General features: G+C 38.1%; 1 protein-coding gene across 3 annotated transcripts in view; it reads right to left on the minus strand.

The window, feature by feature from the left end:
* Positions 1-300: 300 nt before the first annotated feature.
* BICD1 (BICD cargo adaptor 1) overlaps positions 301-23,881 on the minus strand; it is a 212,160-nt gene continuing 188,579 nt past the window's right edge. The window contains exons 9-10 of one of the 3 annotated variants that reach the window (XM_087442586.1): positions 5,177-5,252; positions 301-459 (exon numbers count right to left, since the gene is read on the minus strand). In XM_087442586.1, coding sequence (XP_087298712.1) covers positions 372-459; positions 5,177-5,252 — 164 coding nt within the window. In that variant the 3' untranslated portion in view covers positions 301-371. The remainder of the gene's footprint in view (positions 460-5,176; positions 5,253-23,881) is intronic. The other 2 variants (XM_087442584.1, XM_087442585.1) reach the window with 2 other exon arrangements.

Below are 23,881 nucleotides of genomic sequence, written 5' to 3' on the forward strand. Positions count from 1 at the left end.
AGGAAAGATGACTTTACAATATACGTATTTTACATCATCTTAGGCCTCTCTTATGCTATCGAGGTAAAGCCAGCCATCTGAGATACATGTTTCTTGTTTCGTTTCATTTTTTTTTTTTTTTTTAATTTAACTGAACGGGAGCCATTTGATTGCAGTTTATCTGTGACTTAGAGAAACCATAAAATGTTCTATCACCCCGGAGTCTGTGCTTTGTGTTATTCTTCTCAACTTTCTCTCATCTTCCAAAATGATGGACATTAATCCAATGATAATCTAACCACCGAAAAGAAAACACCCGCTGGATCTTGGGCAGTATCCTGTGTGTGGCTACAAAACGTTCACCCCAGATGTTTGTCCACGGGAGATGAAGACTAGGGGTAAGGAGGCTTGGAGAGACAGTGGAGAGGGGCGCACTGCGAGCTGGAATGTGGCTGCTCCTCTGGGAGAGCTATGTCAGGACTGCAAATGAGAAACAAGCATGTCAGCAAGAAACGCATTGACAAGGGGCCAGGTGCACTTGTAAGGGCTAGACAGACACATTATTTTCACAGAAAAATTTTAAAATGAACAGAAATTTTGCACAGAAAATGTTTCAAATCTAAAGCATGCCAAGACAACTGTAGCTTGTCGAAACAACGCGCAAAAAAGAAAACAATGTGTGAGGGAAATGATACGTGAGCTCCTCTCCTGCAGTCACTCTTTTCAATTTTTTGCAGTCTCATTCGCCTAGGTCTCTTGTTAGTTGCAAGATTTCTTTAGATCAGTTCTTTTCAACTTTAATGTGCATACCAATCACCTGGGGATCTTGGTAAAATGCAGATTCTGATTTGATACGTCTGGGGTGGGACCTGAGAATCTGCATTTCCAACAAGCTCCCTGGAATGTGGACGGTGCTGGACCAAGGCTTTAAAGGGTTCTACATCAGTTCTCTGGTAGACCCAGATTCAACAGGACAATTAATTTGCTTATGGAAGTCTAATTTGCTCTAAGAGTTCCCCCTACCTGCTTTAGGTAGTGTAAAGGGTAACATAAATAAGACAGAAGAGTTTTCAAACTTCCTATTTGTAAAGTATATAATGCAGACTTCCAAACAACCACCTTGAGGGCCTCCAGTTTAAATGAACACAGAAATGCTCAGGCTCATCAACATCTTGATGAATAATCTTGAAGAACGTGGAAGCAAAATCATTGAATTTCCTAAGGTAAACCTACAAAACACATTTGGATTCAGACCTTTTAAAATGTAACTAACGGAGAAAAACACACTATGAAGATTTTTTTTTTATTGAAAAAGTTCAGCATTTTGCTAAAACTCTGCTTTTTTCCTCTTATATTATGAAATTCATTACCATAGAATTCATTTCTGCCAAGAGTGATATTTGAGAAAACTATTCAAGGTTTATTATTATTTAGTAATTTAATCATAGTTTTTTTAGCTAATATTATCATTGAAGTCATTAAAAATGAGCATTAAACAAATAATTTTTATCTTTGGTACTGATATTATTCTTCATTTATATCTCTTGAATTTTAATATAAAAATCATAATTATGTAAAACATTGATCTACTTGAGGTCACTCTTACTTCCCAGAGTCTTTAAACTGCTATAAATTTAGTTTAAAAGGAGATATGCTCTTCTATACTAGTTAGGACAACCAGTGATAAAAATGATTTTCCTATCTATTTTTAAAACGTGGTAAGTCAACATGGGAGAGCTGGGCTTCAGCAAAAGGATCGAGGAAATACTGCGTGGCAAGATTCTTCCTCTACTATCCAGAGTCTGATGGCCAGGGAAACACAGCAGCAGACAGACTTACCCACAGACCTACCAGAGTTTATTTCTGTTACAGCTGCATGATTTAAAATGAGTCTCTTTTTAGGGGAGTAGAAACATTATTCAACATAAACTATGGCGAGTAGCACAAGGTAGTCACATTATACAAGAGGGGGTAAGTTTTTGAAGACCCCGTGGAGTTCAATACTGTTCCTGATGCAGGAAGACAAGCATTACTGCTTGACCAGCTGAAGTGTGTGGCAATAGCTTAAACATGGGTGACAGCCCAACACCTTCACATTATGTCATTCACGATGATTTAAAATTCTTTCCCTTATTTCAGATTTCTTACATGAAGTGAGAGATTATACATATTTTATATTATAGTATTACTAATTTAAATTTGCATAAAATGCAATGGCACTGTGTATATTATGTGACAGAAGCATATTTTTGGCTTACAGATTAAGAAATTACTTCTTGAATGTCAATATTTGATAAGTTCTAATCATTTAAGGTATACGATGAATTCAGTTTCAGTTCTGATTGCTAAAAATCTTCAGGAGCCCACTCATTACTCAACCTTTACCATTTAAGAGCCTACTTTATGTAGGTAGACCATGTTTAAACAGCAGGGTTAGGAAACCATTACTAAGATATAAAAATGGATATATCTTCAGAAAGTTTCTTTTTTCACAAGTAAGCAATTACTTGATAGAAGGGGAGAGGTGCTAAATACCAAACATCTCTCCATATTAAATATTACATCCATGGCTGCCACACCTCGGGCATCTCTTTTATATTATAGTATCTATTACCTATAAACAACTTTAATAATTTAGCTCTACAATGGAATCAGTCTGTAAAAAGCACGTATAGAAAAATTCTACATTTTCAAATGTGACAAATGCTCTTTTATTCAAAACCATACACCTAAAAAGTTGTTTTGCACATATATATAAGCTGAAGGAAGTAGAAAACAATTTTTCAAATGGGAAATAGAGATAGAGAACACTTGATCTGAAATCACTCAACATTCTTAGCATGTTTTCTCATTAAATGAACTTTCCTTTTCAATTCATGGATAAAGAGGCAACATGGTGTGACTTTGCTCCTCACAGCATAACTAAAAGGGGGAACGTCTCCTTGCAGTGCAGTGGTGTACGGTGGTGGTTAGGAGAATGGGTGTCGGAGCCATTGGATTCAGTTGCTTTCAGGATGGGTGACCCTGGAAGTCATTTTACCTCCCCAAACTCCAGTTCCCTCATTTTAAAATGGGTATAACAGGGATTGTAATGATTAATAAGTGTAAAGAATTTAACACTTGTCTTGTACATAGTAAGAATTCAAAGGTTGGCTATGTCTTAACTTTTCTGCCAGAAAGAAGAGAAAAAGGCAGTGATCCATTTGGCAACGGGTGTGGGAAGGAAGCCAGTTATATCCCAGCGACTTTGAAAAGGACAGTCTTTTCAGGTCTGCATTTTCTGTATGGACCACAATGAGGGACAGTGGAAGCCTGCTCTGGACCACGCTATATTCACGTGAGTAGAAACTAGAAACATTTGTAATTCATTAAATTGCTTTTCTTGAAAGGAAATAATCTGTGTGGAGGTAGCAAGCAGCCTAAATGCAGTAATCTCAGAAGATAGGAAACCGGGGATGGTAGCCGTGTAGTCAAACTGGTTCTCAAGAAAAGGCAAAGTGAAATAAAATTAAACTTAAAAACTTCCTCACTAGCCTTACCATTTCTTATCTAATTTAAACACTTAAGAGAGTAGGCTTCTCCACTCTTTGCCCAGGCAAACTAGAGAGGTTATGGAGGAGACTGCAGATCTTTGTCTTGAGGAACGGTTAGCAGCAATAACAGATATTGAGAGCAGCCACGGGCCAGGCTTGTGCCTCTTCTCACCCTGACTTCACAAGTGAAGAAAGGGAATCTCAGCCGGCAAAAGCAACTTTCCAAGATTATACAACTAGTAGGTGTCACAGGTGGGATTCAAACTCAAGCCATCTGACCCTAGAGCTCATTCACTCCTTCCTGTAATCACTAGTTCCTGAACACCTGTCACGTGCCTGGCCCTGGATGGGGTGGGGTGCTTGAGGAGAATGGGCTGGAGGTTAGGAACCCATGTTCTTCACCACCACACACAGAGAATCCACTGACATGGGTCTGAACATTTATAATTGTATTCAGGTACTTACATAATTGAAATTACCCTACAGTTGGCTGCTGTTATAAAATGGCATTCGTATATTAGCGAAGAACTTTCCTGAAGTAAAAACCCTGTTGCTGGAAGTGGTGGGAGCAGCAGGCTGAGACATCAATTGGGAGACACTGCCTTGGGGCCTATTTAATCATATACTTTTCCTGCTAACTTGATTTCCCACTTAGATAGCTGGCTGCACATCTGCCTCAGAGACCAAGTCACACTGGGGCTGTGGCTGCCACTGTGTTTCTGGGGGGCACTTGTGGCTCCCCAGCTCTCCGGCTCTAACCCATGACCACATGCAGCCTGCTACTGTCATCTACCTCTCAGACATACATGGAAATACATTTGGGCCTGCTACTATTCAAAAGAAGCCTTGCCCTGGCAGAAAAGCAACACATACATTAAAATATGGAGAGAACAATGAGCGGACTATAGAAGCCACAACCAGACGATAAAAACCTGGACCAGCAGAGGCCAAATAACTGAAGATGAAGTATTACACGAAGATGATGAGGTCCTGACGGGGTGCTCTGATGCCGTGTGGAAGTTCACCCAGGATGGAGGTAAATTCATGATGGATTTGCAAAGCTTTCATGGGAATAGAAATTGTCAGCAAACTGTCCAGTTTAGTGTCCAGGGAGTATGTAAACCTTTAAAATTCCTCAGGTAATCACACATAAATGGCTCTCTCACTGCAAATTGTCTTTTTTGAATGCCGATTACAAGTTTTTCTCTACTTTTCAATTTCAGTTTTAATGAGGGTACTGAGTGACAGAAAACAGAAACACTTTCATAAAGTTGCCTTGGAACAGACTTGAGATATGCTTTATATCCTTCCTGTTTGTTTGTCTGAGAAATATATACTAAGCACAAAAGACAAACAAAAGAAGTGGCGCAAACATCTTAACAATTTCAGGTTTTATATTTTGGAAGGTAATGAAACTCTGGACTAAGCCAAGTATTGACTCACAGAAGGGAGCTGAAGGCAGACTTTAGTCTACCTGCTAGTGGCCAGTTCCACTGGGCACAAATGGACTTTAGGTATCCAGTGTGTGTTTGTGTAGCCCATATTTGAAATAAAATGTAGCAAATATAATGATGTGTAGGCAGTTATGGTGTTGGAAAGGAGAGCTTGGGGTCTCTGGATCTGACATGCAACTGGGTGGGAAGAGAAAGGACATCTGAATTTACCTGACAGTCGGGCAGTCTTGCCTCCCGGCTAGTTGTGAGCACTGTGGCGGTACGGAGGCAGCAGGCTGCTGACAATCTACAAGAAACTGATAAATTAGACATGTATACAAAGAGATGACAGAGCAACGTGTTAGTAACAGTAACTAAAGCAGTTGCCTGAGAGATTTAGTGAGGAATGTGCATTCACACAGAAACATCTGGATTAAGCTTTGTCTTCCCTGAATGATGCCAATAGAAAAGACAAGACTTTTTTCCTAATTAAATACAGTATTAAAAAATTAGTGACACAAAATTAGTAGTGAGATTTCTCAAGTACATTAGGACACATCTGGCCATTCCTATTTGGTATTTGGATACATCTAAAAATAAAGAGTCTATTAACATGATGAAAGATCTTCAAGTTCTGAACATGAACATGATGGCATTTACTTGCTTAGCATTTAGATCTGCTATTCCAAAATGGAATATATTCAGATAACCGACTATCGTCAGGACATGTGGGCATCTTGTCAATCCCACAGGTACATTGAGAAAAGCATGTGATATAATCTTTTCCATGATTAATAGAAGGATATCGGAGAAGAACATCATCTTTACAGTTTTCTGAAAATTGATTTTATTTATCAAAAGCAAGAATTGTTAGCAGAAATCTTAGAATGTCTATTATATAGTAAAATGTTAGTAACTTGGATTGAATGGAGAAAGCTAACCTGAATGAGAAATCCATTTTTGTTTTGTTTTTTGCCATTTTAAAGTCATAATATAACTCACACTTGGTTAACAAAGTGCTAGCTAGTAAAAGTCCATGTGTTAGCTGATCAGTTATGTTAATAATCTACTCCAAGAAAGACCATGTGCTGGGTGTTCAAAAACAATCAAAGAGTAATATGTTTACTGGTACCAGGCTGACCGTATTAGAATCACCTGAGAAGCTGGTTAGAAATGCATACATTATATTTTGGCAAAAAGATTTTGCAAAAAAGTTAAAATTAGATTTAAAAATTTAATTATTCTTAAAGAACTGCAGCATTGTCTCTTGCTAACTGCTTAGATTATGTATTTGCTTAGCAAACCTCTTTCCCTATATGTTATGTCAATAATATTTAAGCCAAATTATTACAAATTTTGGATTTACAGCCTTGAATTAATGAGGCTCTACTGGAATTTACACTCAAAGGCTTATATGTAAGTATCACTTATTCTAAAGCCAGTATATTCTCTATTATAACAAAACCTGACTATATAACTCCAGAATACCAAAATTCATGAAAATTTCTCATGCTTTTGTATAAGACATTATGGAAACACACTAAAGCTGTCTGTGATGCAAAGTAGAATACGATATAAGACAGGCTTGATTTGAGTTTATTCAAGAGAACAGTATTACCGAAAGAACTCTTTTATAAGGTGGTCCTTGTTGCAGAGTAACTTATTAATTATTGCTTATTTATAGGAACGAGATCTGATTCTCTTTGAGTAGCTAGTATTCAGATTATCACACTCAGTAAAAGTCCTTCAAGTGTAACAAATATTTCCATTTTCTCAGCTTGGTGAATTCCTTTTTTTGTTCTTTAACTCTTTGTTTTCCCATTTTGCAACTTGATTAGCTCAATGATGCCCTTTTGTAGAAACTCAGAGTCTTAAGGATGAATTCTTTTATGCTCCTTTTATCTTTTCCAACAGCTTTCCTATCTAAGTGATAATTTAGGAATGTCTTGGACTAGTTTAGACAACTATTTTGATCTGGCCACCAGATGTGCCGTTTTGTTTAAATTAACCAGATGTGTGCTGCCCTCTTATGGTGCATTTGGGTAAATTCAATGGATGCAAATGAACATGAGCACTCGGAAAACCACTCTGGAATCTGGCCTTAGATCTTATATTGCCAGGTAGGTATAAATGAAGCTCTTCTATAGTAAAGTTTTGGCCTGTGGAATGGCAAGCCCTAGAATTAAAGTAATTAGAGCAGTTAAATGTTTTAATTTTTTCCCCATATCTTACTTATATTAGAAATATATATTTTTTTGCCGATGCAGTCACAGATTATTATTCATTTGAAATATGCTATGTGATGAAATTTAGAAAGCAGGTGAGCAGGACTACAAAGCACTCCCTTAATGAATTATTTAATATGTGGTAGATACTCCTTACATTTGTAGTGAATATCAGTTTTTCCTTCTTTAGAAGTAATATCACCTCCGGCTAATTATTAGTTTTTTGCATTTATTATTTATAAGTACTTAGCTAAGTGTCATCCTTAAAGAATAAAAAGCAAATTCCATAGAAAAGATGGTGGCAGATGAAAAACATGAAATTTGAAAATTAGCTGTATTGCTCTAACTCAGTTATCTTCTAAATTCCTCTCCTCAGGTCTACAGCTCTCCAATCACATACATGTCTAACCCAGCTAAGTAGCAGATGTGTATTAGTGTGTACTTCGTAAAATGAAAGGGGTGGTTGGGAGACTCAGAAAATCCCCTCCTGCTCTGAGATGCTGTGGGCTCTACAAGATCTCACCTGCTCTGTCTAGGATCTACTCTGGTAGACTCACTTTTGAAGAACTGGGCCTCATCTCATTGCTTTTGAGGGCATAAAAGATGGCAATGAAGTGACTCAAGGAGGAGGCAGTGCAGAATCCCAGCAGCCACTGCTGTCATCTGGGCCACTGGAATTCATCTCAACCATTCACCAACCAAGTTACTAGACTCCTATTATGTGTCTAAAACTGTTGTTAGGCACTGGGACAGAAGGGAAACAGAGAAGATATGGTCCCTGGTCAAATGAGAAAGACAAGCATATTCAACAAGCAATTACAATAACGTGTCACGATGATGATGGTGATGATGGTGGTGGTGGTGGTGGTGATGATGAAGATGATAGCACCCAGCACTTACTTATTGCTTAGCACGTGCCAGGCACTGTGTAGGCACTTCATATGCATGCTTTCCTTTAACCCTGTTTTATTAATCCTAATTTATGGATGAGGAAAGGGGGTTTAGGTTAAATAAGTTGCCAAAGTCCACTAAGAGGTGGAGCTGGATTTGAATCCAGGATTGGACAGTCCAAGGGCTGAACTTATAGACATCACTACATTGCTTCCCATGATAGGCATGTGTAGAGATCTCAGAGCAGAAACAATTAACTAGATCTAAGTGGTCAGGGAAAGTTTCCTGGAGGTTGTGGCATTTGAAAAAATGAGTTAGCCAAGGAACTTCTTAGCAACTATAAATTGTTTATGGTCTCTACTAATCATACTAAAATATTTTATAAAATTAAAGTGTTTACTTAAAGTGTTCAGAACTAATTAGATAATACTGTATGTTTATATTATAAGGTCACAGGCCTGAGAAATGTCATAGCATACTCAAGAGACTGTTAGTGCCTCAAGGGCAGAGATGAATAAGGGATATTATTGCTGAAAGCATCTATAGGTCTGTCTTGATACACACATGAAGAGTACCCTTGTATATCATTCCTCTATAAACAAAAGCCAAGTTCAAAGGAAGGTAGAAAAGGGAAGGAGAAAGAGGGAAGGAAATTATTTGCTGAATCATCGTGATGTAATTTCTCCTAGGAACTTCATATTAGTTGTCTGTTTTAACTCTTAGCAACACTCTGGAGTTATTATCTTCCCTATTCCTATCATGAGGAAAATAAGTATTTTCGATATATGGGACTATATCAAAACCTCACATATCCTGAGACTAGTTTTTTTCTTTAATATTTTTCATGCTCTCTCCCACCAGAAACAACTACAGAGCTTGGCATCACAGTAGGTGCTCCAAGAACATTCCTTGATTTAATTAACGCATGATCACCATAGATATGAACTTGCCTGAGGTCACACAGCTAGTAAGTGGCAGAGCAAGGATTTAAATTTAGACTTTTCTTTTTCTTTTTTTTTTTTTTGCTGAGGAGGATTTGCCCTAAGCTAACATCTGTGCTAATCTTCCTCTATTTTGTATGTGAGTCACTGCCACAGCATGGCTGACGAGTGGTGTAGGTCCGTGCCCCGGATCAGGACCCGTGAACCTGGGCCGCTGAAGCGGAGCGCACCGAACCTAACCATTATGCCACGGGGCCAGCCCTAAATTTAGACTTTTTGGATGCTAAGGCCTATTTCTACTCACTGCTCTGGTTGTCTCTCAAACTGACAGCTACCTCTAGAAAATATCAGGGTCATAGAGTGGAAGAAACATAAAAACTTCATCAGACAGTTGACATAGTAATTGAAGGCGACCAATTACCTCAAAAACACAAAGCAAGAAAAAGAGTACAGGAATGGGGATAATATCCAGTTTCTCTAAAGAGGTGGCTGAAATGAATGAATTTCATTGGCAGGGAGAGAAGGTCTTGTCGTATGGTTTTTCCCTCAGGCTTCTACCATTTTTAAACTTTTCAATGCAATTTGGAAAATTCATCAATTTTCTAAAAGTTTGTGCCTTAGGGAGTCCATGAGCCCCCTGGTGGCTGTTTGGAATGGGAGAGAGAGGCTCATGTGGAAAGAGGCGGGGGACACCTCAGTGTTTTGGCTCCACACCTGGCTCAGATGGCAGTGGTGGGAGCTGGCGAGGACAGTGTGGGTCAAAGCCGATCTGTGGAGACCATACTCGGCCAGGATGAGTAGTGAGGCTACAGGGATGCCTTCCTTGGTGCCCAGATGCTCGGTGGGAGGCAGAGCAGCAGCTCTTTGTGGCAAACAGTCTCCTACAGAATGGCTTGCCCCCCACCCCCTCCTTTTCCTGACTTGAGATCTAATGCCTCCCTACAGTTTCATGAGATCTTACTTTCCAACCACATGCCCTTCTCTCATGACCATAAACTCTGCCAGGTGCCACACATATTCCCAGGAAAATTATCTCTGTCCTCTGAGTTTTCCTCAGGCCAAATAATCTACGTTCTTCCTCATGGGACACAATTTCAACTTCCCTCACTCTCCTCCTTGCTCTCTGACCATGTTCCAGTGTGTACACAGCCTTCTAAAATTGAGGCGTGCAGAAAGGAAATCATGTGTCATAAGATGTGATTGGTGGGGTGGACTGGCAGAGTCTTGCCTCATCTGAGACATCCTGATTCTGTTAAAAGAGCAGAAGCCTGCATGGCCGTTTTGGGCAGCCACATCACACTGCTATTTCATAAGAGCTTACTTTGTTTACAGATGGTGCTATCAAGTCAAGCTTCCTCCATCCTGTACTTAACGGTGTCTGGAATTGCAATGCAATATTTTATATACTTTTAACTTTGTTTATATCTAATGAGTTTCACCTTTTCCTACCTGATGCATCTTTTAGATCCTATTCTGTCATCTAGCATATTAACTTCCTCTCTCTTTTATTTCTCTCTCAAATCAGAAAATGTGATAATCATGACCTTGATATCTTCTTCTTTATTTAAGATTAGCAACTAATAATAGGGCCAGGCTAAGTAGAGACCATATTTTATAAATATCAATCTATGAATTTGGGCCCTTTGAACATGTCATTCAACCAGCTATGAATCCAAACAATTATATTATCATCTAGAATTTCTCCATTTGTCTAAAAAATATTATAAAATACCTAGCTGGTTAGTTATTTGCCAAAATTCAGATATATTATGTTACCACTTTCCCTGGTCTTATGAGATAGAGAAAGAGAGTAAGTCTAGCATGTCATTTTTTTTTCTTTTTCTTTTTTTTTGTGGTGAGGAAGATTAGCCCTGAGCTAACATCTGTTGCCAATCTTCCTCTTTTTTTTGCTGAGGAAGATTGGCCCTGGGCTAACATCTGTGCCCATCTTCCTCTACTTTATATGTGGGATGCCTGCCACAGCATTACTTGACAAGCGGTGCATAGGTCTGTGCCCAGGATCCGAACCTGTGAACCCGGGGCTGCCAAAGTGGAGTGCGCAAACTTAACCACAATGCCACCCGGTAGGCCCTAGCATAAGTCATTTTTGATGAACTCATGCTGGCTTTTAGTAATCCCTACTCTATACCGAGCATATGAAACCCATCTATTTCCAGAAATTTGCCAATTTCCAGAAGAGTGAGAGGGAAAGGGATGTGTGCTTTCCTTTTCTCCTTGTTTTAAAAATGGCAACTCATATACTCAAAAATTGGTAGGAGAAATGGAAATTCATGATACAAAGAGCTAACCTGCCTGTTGGTGAGACAGTTACTATCTTTGTTAACTTGGTAAACTGTTTCCAAGAACGATAGGTTTAACAAAGAAAAATAGGTTTAGTAATTAAATCTACCCACTTGAACAACTGCTATCACAGAATATGACATCGCTATTATTTTCAGATAGATATCACTTTGGAACAAAAATCTTACCTACTTGGAGTAAACAGTCAATATTCATTAAAGACCTTTCAATAAAGACAGATGATTAACAGTTAGTAGAAAGGCAAGAATGTTTAACTATGAAAGCTATTAGATTAAGAATTGACAGAGATAGTTATGGATTGTCCTAAGATAACTCCATACATAATGATCAAAGCATAAAGACATCCTCTTTTATGTCCAAAGGATATCCCTCCTTCTTCTTTCTGCAAACCTGGCCATGTTCTTCCAAACTATTCCCTAATTGGGATTTGGGCAATGACAGAAAAGGAAGAGTATGGAGAAGGAATGCGGAAGGAAGAGAGGAGGATGAGAAATAATGGTAACATGTAATATTTATCAAGTGCTGTATATATGCAGACACTAGGCTAAGCACTTTGTTTGTAACGGCTCTTTAATCCTTATAAGTACTCCAAGACAAAGGTTTTATTTTTACTTTAGAAATGAGAAACTGAGGCCTAGGGAGGTTAAGATGTTTATGGATGGTCACTTTCTGTATGAATTTTATGGTGAACAAAAGCTTTTTAGTGCTCAGAAAACTCAACTGAGTTTGGTTGCCATAATCCCCATTTACAGAGTAGAACACCGAGGATCAGAAGGGTTAAATGATTTTCTGAGGGTTCATGGAGAGAGTGGCAGAGTGAGTACTTGAGCCCAGGTTTCTGACTGTCCACTCCATGCCCTTTCAGTGGAATGCCCCATGGAGCCTTTATAGACTGAATGCGTCCCCCCACAGATTTGTATGTTGAAGCACTAACCCAGTATTTTAGATAGGATTATATTTGGAGAAAGGATATTTAAGACGTAATTAAGTTAGGGTGGCCCTAATCCAATCTGACTCATGTCCTTATAAGCAGAGGAGATTAGGAGATTAGGACACAGAGAGAGACACTAGGGATGCACTCACACCAATAAAAGGCCATGTGAGGGCAGAGTGGGAAGGCGGCCTTCTGCAAGTCGAGGAGGGAGGCCTCAGGAGAGACCAAACCTGCCCACAACTTGATTTGGGACTTCTAGCCTCCACAACTGTGAGGAAATCAATGTTTGTTGTTTAAGCCCCTCAGTCTGTGGTCTTTTGTTATGGCAGCCCTAGCAAACTAATACAGAGCCTCTGTACTTGCTCCAAAGACAAAGAAGTTACGACTTCCTCTTACTCTGCCAACAGTACCTCTGTAGTCGAAATAAACCAAGAATAGCTAAACTCCTCTTCAATCCTTCTAAACTCTAAGCAGTCCAAGGGTTGAAATAAATAAATATGTTTTAATTCAAGAAAACTCAAAGAAAAAAGATATATAGGGAAGGCCAGAAGCCCAAATTCTAAGTGAAAATCTATACTCAAATTTCAGCAGACTTGCTTCTTAGCAAAAAGCATTTTAAAGACAAGCGAAAGTGGTGAAATCAGTGGTATTGGGGAAAACTAAATTGATGATAGAATGTGAAATTTTAGTAATTATGTTAGTAGAAAATATAAATTTCTCTGCACTGTGCACTGAGGTGGAGACAGAAAAATTGCATAATTATTATTTAAAAAGCCTCCCAGACTCAGGAATTCTGAATTTTTGTGGAAAATAGCACAAAGGTGCTCTCCATAATTAGTTACTGACATACTTATGGATACACTCAGGTCTTAAGTGAGGGTTTTACACAACAATCCATGGAAATGGATAACAGGTACACCATGGTTTCCTTCTATATGCCAACGATCTTCTGCAGCAATTTTCTACGGTCTCTTTGCCTTCCTCTTCATTCTTTATTCTCTCTCCTGTGCTCTTCAACTTTCCTCTGTTTTAGCATGACATTTAGTGTCCAGCAGAGAGACTTTATGTTTGTATCCTGCTCCACCAACCAGTAGCTGAGGGACATTGAAGAAATGACTTCACTGTTCTGAGCCTCCGTCTTTCTATCTAAGTGAGAACATTAAATACTAATCTTGCATATCAGGTGAGAGAATGTTTGTGAAAGCACATGGCCCAGGGTCCATTGACAGGAACTGACTGGTCCATCGATCAGACATGAGGGACCAAAGGGAGGAGTCAAGATGACCTTGAGGTTTTTAGCTTCAAGAAACAAAGTAAATGCCATTAACAACAATGAAATTAAAAAGGCCAAAATAGATCATATGATGAAATCATGTCAACAAGCCTTTTCTCCTCTCATTCCATTCATCTGAAATGCTATTCTCTTCTCTCGGATTATTCAGAACTAACCAATTTCAGTCTTGATTCCTGACCACTCGAGAAGGAAGTGTCTGCTTCCTCTAAATTCCTTTAGCATTTACCTCATTTATTTCAGCATTTCTTGTATACAGCTTTTGACCACTGCTTTCCTTGCAGTTTATCTAATCTCCTCAGTCATGCTATGCGGTTGAGAGCAGAGAGGACTCTGCCTTATAATTCTTTGTTTCCCCACACTAGTTTGCATGGGGAATTTGCATGTGGTGCAAAATACTGCTAATATACTGACTTCACCTTCCCTAAAGGATCCTTGGATTTGTTTCTTTATTAGTACTTATTATTTTTTTTTTTAAAGATTTTATTTATTCAGTTTTTTCCCCCCAAAGCCCCAGTAGATAGTTGTATGTCATAGGTTCACATCCTTCTAGTTGCTGTACGTGGGACTCGGCCTCACGTTGGACGGAGAAGTGGTGCCTCGGGGCGCTCCCGGGATCCGAACCCGGGCCGCCAGCATCAGAGCGCGCGCACTTAACCGCTAAGCCACGGAGCCGGCCCTATTAGTACTTATTAATGCGAGTGTCTGATGGATCCACTCGAAGAAGGGAGAGTTTGCAATTTAGACATTCCTGTCATCATAACAACATCTTTCTAACAAAAGGAATGAGAAAGAGGAAATACTGTCTGATAAAGATTTTAAAGCTAATTTAGTGACATCAGGTGACTATTCTTCTTTGAGAATTTAAGACTTTGATGTATAAATTTTGAAAATAATTTTTTAATTGCCATTATTTAAAGTGTGCCAAATAACATCAATACTAAATTATTCCTCACTAAATCTACAAAATGATTAATAGTGTGTTAGTGAATTAACAGAAAAGTTAATGGAAAGAAGCATCAAAATACATTCTCCTAGTAGTAACAACCTGAACACTTAAGTAGTCCTATGAACACCTATACACATAAACTGAAAGAACAGACTACATACAGTAGAGAATTTAGGAAAAAATAAGAAAATTTTAAGGCAGAAACATCGTATAAAGAAAAATAATAAGGAGAGCATGAGATAGAAACATTTACATACATACAAATAGTAGTTAGGAAAAGTTGAAATATTTTCAAAAATCTAATGATGAATTTAATGGTACATCGACGCTAACAAAAATCTAGCTGAACAACTTTTAGCATTTTATAATCAAACACATAGAGATGGCTATCTCATCCCTTTTTGCCAAACATATCACATATCCTTTTAATACATGAGCTTTTCTGAAAGTATCCATAGATAAGACCATAGCATAATTTCCAACTACTCAGGGGTGTAATCTGCTAATTTATGTCACCAGACACTTCAGCCTTAACTGTACGTCAGTGTCTAACACAGTAAATCCCATGATATGTTTATACCCTTGATAGTCAGAAATAATCATTATTCATTAAAAATTTCCAGAGAACAATAAAGACAGAATTATTGAAACACATAAAAAAATTTCAGTATAGACAATGCAAAAATATGATCTGGTGACAAATCTTTAAGAACATCTGGCTCTGCCTTCATATAAATGACAACTGCATAAAGTTTATCACACTTTGGTGACAAGCATTAAAACTGTCTTCAACAATGTAGAATCAGAGTATGACTTGCTATGGAGAGGGAGCATTTTTAGACTTTTTCAGTGATTATGGATTCGACAAAAACTTTCACCCAGCTTTCCATTTGCTGTGAATATCATGACTAGCTGATAAAACAAAGCAATATTCATAATCTATTTTTATTTCAAATCTTCCAAAAGAGAGATATAAAAATGCCCTGCAGTACAGTCAACTTTCTGCTTCTGAACAATATACAATTAAACCATGAGCATGTGTGTAGTCAACAGCCTATGATAGCGAAGACACAGAAGATAAAGGAGGAGAGGATGATTAAATACAGTGGCACCAAGAGGTAAAAGTACATTTTGCTCCTAGATTATTATACCAATTAAACATCTTTTAGAAAATAGCCTTTTGTTTAGAAATGACCTTCCCGAGAACAATGTCTGCTGGCACAGAATTGGCACAGAGTTAATTCAAGGTGGTATGGTGGTCTGTTCTCGTTAAGCAAAGTCAATAATAGCATGCATCAGATGAAGACCGGCTACACCTTTGAAACGTCAGAATTAATTCATCATCAAAAAGAAACAAAAGAGAAATAAGTTTTATAAACATGAACCCACTAAAAAGATCAATTGTAAAAACATACCCCAAACAAGAGAAATATATGAGACACCACTCAGTGAAATGTGTTTGATTTTCTTATTTACTATTCTTTTCATTTTTTTTTTTTATCATTTCAAAAAAAATCAACACTAGAAAATATTCTGAGAGATTCAGGGCATCCTCTTCCGTAAAGCGATGAATCTGAAAATTATAGGCTTTCACCAATGTCAGTGTTTTTTGGCTTTTTTTTTCTTTTTTTAAGAGAAGAAGAAATACGTATGACATGCAACCCACATTTTTTATGTGGGGGAAAACAATTCAGAAAACCCAAAACTAAGCCAAGTGTTTCAAAATGCACTATATCCTCTCAAGCAAATTAAACCATAACTCAGTTAAAGGAAAAGCATTACATTTAAATATTAAATATTTTTAAAATCAAAGTTTACAGAAGGTGTTTATTCATTTTTCAAAGAAAAGAATAAAGATTTACAATGACAAGCTTCCTAATGTAGAAGTATTTGATTTGTAGAAATTTAATTGAAGCAAAGCTATTGAGGAATAAATCTATTAAAGAAAATAAAGTTCACCTACAGGTTTATAGCCAACTTACCTCTTTTTGCTTTTGATGTCAAGTAGTGCATAAAAAGAGAAAAAAATTTATGTTTAACTGATTCTATTTTCATCACATAATGACTCATTCCATAAATACCTACTCAGAGTAAATGACTATACTATACGTACTTGCTTTTTTAAAGGATCCTATGAATAGAGGTGGAGTGAGGACTGCCTGGAAAGCCAGAAATAGGTGTTTAAGATGAAATAAGCAGCATCCTCATTGGGATGTCTATGCCAGGGACTTGGGTACCATTTGACCAAAGCAAATGGCACCCCTTCCTACTCAAAATTTCTTTTTTTTTTTTGTAAGGAGATCAGCCCTGTGCTAACATCTGCCAATCCTCCTCTTTTTTTTTTTTGCTGAGGAAGACTGGCCCTGAGCTAACATCCGTGCCCATCTTCCTCCACTTTATATGGGATGCCGCCACAGCATGGCTTGCCAAGCAGTGCGTCTGTGCGCGCCTGGGATCTGAACCAGCGAACCCCAGGCCGCCCCAGCAGAGCATGCACACTAACCGCTTGCGCCACTGGGCCGGCCCCAAGAGAATTTTGTTTTGTTTTGTTTTGTGAGGAAGACCAGCCCTGAGCTAACATCCGATGCTAATCCTCCTCTTTTTTGCTGAGGAAGACTAGCCCTGGGCTAACATCTGTGCCCATCTTCCTCTACTTTATATGGGACACCGCTACAGCATGGCTTAACAAGCGGTGCGCGGGTGTGCACCTGGGATCCCAACCGGCGAACCCCAGGCCGCCACAGCAGAGCGTGGCGCACTTAACCGCTTGTGCCACCAGGCCGGCCCCCTACTCAAAATTTCTAATTTCAGTTCTTACGATCCAAACTGATCATAGGCTGATTTTTCTATTTGTAGTAAGACATAATCTTAAGTGCAATGAAGAATTGGGAGGTGAGGCTTTACAGCAAAAAATGGACTAGAGAAACAACATCAGAGCAGCAAAAAAGTCCTTAAATGAGGAAAGTGTGTCTCCTTCAACTAAAAGAAGTACCAATTTTACATCACTAAAGTAGGGTGAGTTAAAATGACAGTCCTGCTCTAAATCATTATCCTGCAAAATAAATGTACATATTTTCATATAAACTTTTAAATGAAAATATTTGAAATTACAGAAGTCGTTTCTTTTAAATAATTATTTTAAGAGTAACAATCTAGTCCATCTCTCAAGAATATTCACTGACTACTGTAATTACATGAGAGGCCAGCTGGAGAAGCAGTCCCTCCAAAGGAGATCTGATTTGTGGACTGGACATACTGAAGTGATATAAATAACCTATACACTAAAAAAGAGAAAGAAAATCTCTGGAGTCCAGTAATGCGTAAAGCCAAAACAAACTTGGCTTTCACATGTACAATTCACAGAAATCTTTAAATTTGTGATACTGAGAGTGTATCAATGACTGTTTCTTTTTGGCTGAGAGGTGACAATTATAATGACAATGAAATTAATGGTTATATGACATCTTTTACTTTTTTTTTTTTTTTTTAGTAAACAAACCAAACAAGCATCAATAGATGATAAAGAGAGGAGTGTAGAAGAAAGGCCACACAGCTGTGCAAGAAGAAAACAAGAGGGTGGCAGGATGCATCATGTAATGAATACTGTGCACCGTGAAGCTTTTCTGGTTGATCAGCTGTACAAGTTTAATTACTAGGTCACTTTAAGTTGTCTAGTTATAAGTGCTATGGAACTACATTTTCAATACATCATTTAAAACAAAGGAACAGGAAGTAGCAAATGTAGGCTTTTGTGAGCTTTAGAATTACTCATCATTTGCTCCATGCTCACAGCCAGAACTCAGGCTGCTCCTTCAGACCCTGCCCAATTCCTCAGAGCTCAGGAGAGCAGGTGAACCCAGGTTTAGCATCCACTCCCCACTCTGTTTATTAATGCCTCAGAAGAGTTTGGTTGGCTGCCATGTTGATGGGTACCAGAGAAGCATTTCTGAATTAAATCGGTGGCCCCCATATCCAGTGTGACAAAATGGGTGTACTTTTAGAAATTGAATCCTATCAGTTCTGAGAAGGAAACCAAAGTATTAGAACCCTGCAAGAATTCAGTGTGAACTTGGAACACCGCTCTTCCCTGCCTTGTACATAGTCAGTTCACAACACATAGATACTTTAAATTGTCGAAAAAGAGTTTGTTCTGTATATTAGGTAATGGGAATTTTCCTTTTTCTTGATGAAAACTATACTATACTGTGTTGAGAGATTTTCATGTAGTTACTTACAAGTCTAGTGCCAGCACATTGGATGAAATAGTGTGAGCATAGCATAGAAGACGCTGATGGCCATTTTCCCCTGGAATACAGTGAGGAAGAGACCCCAGCTGCCCACCTGAACAGAGTACTAAAACTCTTCTTTGCAGGAGGACTCTGGGATATGAAGGCAAGGCCATGCCAACATCAAATGGTTGTAGCACCTGACTCCCTGGCACAAGGATACTGAAGAAACTAAGGGTTAGGTGCTGTAGGTAATTGGTTGCAGGTTGTGCCATAAAGGCTGTTCTCCGACTTGAGAGTGGGGAGCACAAACAGGCAGAAGGTGGTGAGACAACATGTGCAATTTCTGAATTCAGTATTTGGACTAGTTCGTCATTTTCGGGCAGCAGCTGGTCACTTCAGTGAGTCTACAGCAGGAGCTATGATCTAGAAACCAACCCTAGTGGTGCTTCTCTTTTGGGTTTTCTATGCGCCTGTCAGTATTCTTTAGTGAGCCAGAAAGTGTCATTTGGACAGGGTCAGGAGACGAAAGTAGTTACCGCCTGGAATGTCCTGGGCCTTCGGTGTGTCCCAGCCCACCCATGCCTCCCCATTACCCCTTCAGACTCAGCCACCTTTTGGAGGCCTCTCTCTTCAGCACCACAGGGGTGGACTCTGGTGGACACAAGTATGACCTGATCACTTTTGCCCTGAATAGGTAACAATTAGGAATATCAAATAAGTATATTTTCTTTAACTTAATGGATATATTAGAGAAAGACTATAATTTTTTCCTTGAGGATTTTAATAAGGAAATTTCAATTTCTACGAGTTTAATGAGATATTAGTAAAACTTAAAAGACTTTAAAACTACCTAGTTACACTAAAATAGTCAACACGGATTGAAAAGATGATCTAATCTACTATACACATTCCTGATGCAGTCTTGGTTTTCATGCTGATCCCTTCAGTAATTAAATAATTCCATCCTATTATCATAGCTTACTTTGTTTACAGTGCTCAGGTTTTGAATATGGAATCTTTTAAGAAAATGCAAGTTCTGGGTAGTATATGTGACAAAGGAGGGAACAGAAAACAAAACAAAACAAAATAAAAATGCTGATAGAACTGTGGTCATCAGATGTTCCATTAATCATTGCATTTTTTATTGAGTGAGTTCAGTTTGTACCATGGAAGGATATACTTAGCATTGTCCTTATCTTCTCTTTTATCCTGGGAAAAAGGAAAACATGGAACCCACCATGAAAGAGTTTGATGTGTTTTCAGTCTGTGTACGGTGTCATTAAAAAATTGCCATTTGAAATTGGCAGGATGCATGAAATGGAAGGATGAAAACATTTTCAGGGCACCCCCTGCTTAAAATAAATAACATGGACTTTTTACAAGCTTGACTACACCAAAGAAATATTAAGTTGTTTTATTATTTTAAGAATATTTAAGAAATATGGTTTCTTAGGATATACTTGAACAATAGGAATTAAATTCTTATACTAACAAGGAGACCTAGTAACAAATAAAAGAGGTGTATAAAGAAGGGTATACAAACATTTAACATGTATCTATTTAAAAGATCATTGCTACCAATCAGAGACAAAGCAGAATCAATTTGCAACAGCAAACATTTGGCCCAATATTTCATTTTAAAAGAAAACATAAATATTTGCCATCTTAAATCTTATTTTAAAATTAGATGTTGATTAAAACTTAGATTTCTATGCAGAAATTATATCTAGTTAAAACCATTGGTAGGTAAGAAGGTCTAGAACTCCACTGCCCAATATAGTAGCTACTAGCCAAATTTGGCTCAATCTATTAAGCACTTGAAACATGGCTAGTTCAAACTGAGATGTGCTTTAAGTGCAAAATACACACTGAATTTCAAACACTAAGAAGAACAGAACATAAAATATCTCATTAATAATTGCTTCTATTGATTGCATGTTGCAATGATAAATAAAATATATTATTAAAATTAAGCTCACCTGTTAACTTTTTCTCATGTGGCTACTAGATTATTTAAGATTACATATGTGGCTCACATTATCTTTCTATTGAATTGCTTTGGTCTAGAATGTGAAACATTCTTGTAGCGGTCGTTTTATTGTTTGGCAAGAAATACTTCTATTCTACACATGAAACCATTTCAAGCTTTCTCAAAGGGTTCAAGTATATCTTCCTTCTCCATAATTTCTGGTTAAAAATAAACAAAAAGATGAATATTGATATTAAAAAAAGCTAAGATAGATTAAGTGAAAAAAAAAACAGCATGCATAACAGTATGGTTGTGCCAATGTTATTGTTTATATATATAAAATACATATTTGTGATTACTTATATATATATTTTTATGTATTTGCTTGTATATGTAGAGAATGTTTCTGGAAGGTTACACGAGGTTGTGGGCACAGCTGTGGTGGAGAGAGCTACTTTCTATTTGTGTACCCTTTTGCATTTTGAACCATCATTACCTATTGAAAAATATACTTAAGAACTATAAAAAACATATACAAAAGAATAAGAGAAAGTAAAAAATAAGGAAAGTCTATAAATTTATATGCAACCTTTTACTCTGTACTACATGGATTCATAAATTTTGCCCTCTAAAGTGGATATTTTTTTGTAATTGCCTTAATTTTTAGGTATCCATATATTAAAACAACCAAATGAAGAAACTTCAAAATGATACATATGCTGTCTGGATTAAACAGTAAGAGAAATGAATAACTGACTTGAAAAATTTCCAAATGTAACTTATGTAGATTTTATTACATCACCTACATTAAAGCATATCTGAAATATACTATTTATAATCGTGTACATCAGAAGAACTACATGTATAGATGATAAACCACACCAAAGCAGTATATTTTGAGATATTGCAGAAAAGTTGGACTAATTACCAATTATCCAGCAAATTGAGGGCCTACTATGTGCCAGTACAGTGCAAGATCCTGGGGATTAAAAGACCAAGGAGCAAGGTTCCTACCCAAAAGCTTACAGATTCATAGACGAATCCGATTTTAAGATAAACTGTGACCGTGCTGTCTGTGCTGAGGCCTAGAGGAAGAGGCGGCTAATTTTACCTAGTGGAGACAAGGGATCAGAAAAGTCTTCATAATTTGTGTATTCATGTACACAATGGTAAAAACTGGTATATATGATATGCATAGCTCACACTCTTTGCAAGAGAAAATAAGGAAAGGGAAAAATCTTAAAATTCCAGAATAGTTTTATATGAAACTACTTATCTGGATGAAAATCAAAACATTCAGCTAAATGGGAGGATATTTGGTATTGATGGAAACAAAGCAAATCTAGACCCATTTAGAAAAAAATGAGATAAATTCCTGTATTTTTCAGTTATCAATTAGGTATCTGTCATTAGAGAGACAAACAGAATCTAATGAAAAGACACACCTCTCAGATGATATTCTTTTTTTTTTTTAAATTTTATTTATTTTTTTTCCCCAAAGGTCCAGTAGATAGTTGTATGTCATAGCTGAACATCCTTCCAGTCGCTGTAATGTGGGACGCGGCCTCAGCATGGCCGGAGAAGCCCATGCGTCGGTTCGTGCCCGGGATACGAACCAGGGCCGCCAGCATTGGAGTGCATTCACCTAACCGCTAACCCACGGGGCCGGCCCCTCAGATGATATTCTTAACACTGCACATTCCAACTCAAGATCATTCTATACTAAGACTTCCTGTAAAAATGGATCTGCTACTTGGAGAAATACTGAAAGAATTGAAAAGAAATTTGAGGGTGCTGTACATTTCTACTGCAAAATGAATCATGACTAACTCATAAAAAGACAGAAAAATACTCTTGCAGCATACATGATTCACTAAAATTTAGAAATTTGAACCAATTTGTAATTGCACATTACATTGGACCAAGATAGAAAAATGTATTTTTCATGTGCTTGGTAATTGTGTGAATTAATATTTTTGAGTTAACTTTTGTTTTGGCAGATTCCAAACTAAGGGCAACATACTCCAGCATCAGAAAATGCCCAAGCCTTCCTCTGCAGGGAAGAACTCTGCAGAAGCTATGTTAGAAGAAAACACAAGCCTAAAAGATGACAGATTAAAGAAGGCTGGTCACTGCTACTACTTCAAGAATTGAATTCTGTGGAAAAAGAAAGTATAGTGATCTGGGGAAGTGGGACACACAAAAATGGAGATGCCTCCATTGGAAAAAATATAGGGGAAAAATACCCCGAGGCTGTTAGTGCAGGAAGTCAGTTCAAAGAGCATTCACTGAGCTCCTTCCTCATACAAAGCACGGGAGGGCGAAGGAGCACATGCAGTTAGAGTAGGCTGTGTGCACACAGGACATACTGGCTTTGATACATAGTTGGACTTCTCTAACTTCAGACACGTGTAAATATTCATATTTTACCTCGAAGTTTTGATTCCAAGTCTCCACCACCTCTCACCTGCACATTTCATTAGATTCTGTATCTGTTCTTTTCCTTAGGTGTTACTGGCATCTAATCCACTCTCCACCTTGTTGTCAGGGTGATCCGATATAATGAAAATCCAGTCCTATTCTTAAAACTGTTAACTATGCCCACGGAATGAACTCTGCTCTCGCTAATCCGGCTCTCTGTTTTCAAGTCCCTGCCTGCCTTTCCATTGTCATCTCCTCTCACTCCCAAGTCCTCCCCTAGTTTCTAGTCCCAAGCTCATGGCCTTTGTGCAAGGTGACCTCCTTTCCTACAAGGCTCTTCTGATTACCCACACCCGCACCCCTACCTTCTGCCTATGAAGGTCTAGTCACCTTTCATGCAGTGCTCGCATCTCTCCTGGGAGGATGTTCCTCACCCAACTCCTCTAGTTATTCCAGGAACATCTATTAACATCACTACTTATTTGCCTATCTATCTCTCCTAGAGATTACAAGTTTCTTGAAGAACAAGGCTGGTGTTTTATTTGAATATCGTTACATTATACCAAGAGCCAAGAAAAGTGACTGACTCATAGTAGGTGCTCAAGACATTCTGTTAAATTTTGATGAATGTGGGCCGGCCCCGTGGCTTAGCGGTTAAGTGCGCGCGCTCTGATGCTGGCGGCCCGGGTTCGGATCCCGGGAGTGCCCCGAGGCACCACTTCTCCGTCCAACGCGAGGCCGAGTCCCACGTACAGCAACTAGAA

Source organism: Ceratotherium simum, chromosome 17 (genome assembly GCF_057802395.1).
Source record: "Ceratotherium simum simum isolate JZ-2026a chromosome 17, ASM5780239v1, whole genome shotgun sequence".
NCBI lineage: Eukaryota > Metazoa > Chordata > Mammalia > Perissodactyla > Rhinocerotidae > Ceratotherium > Ceratotherium simum.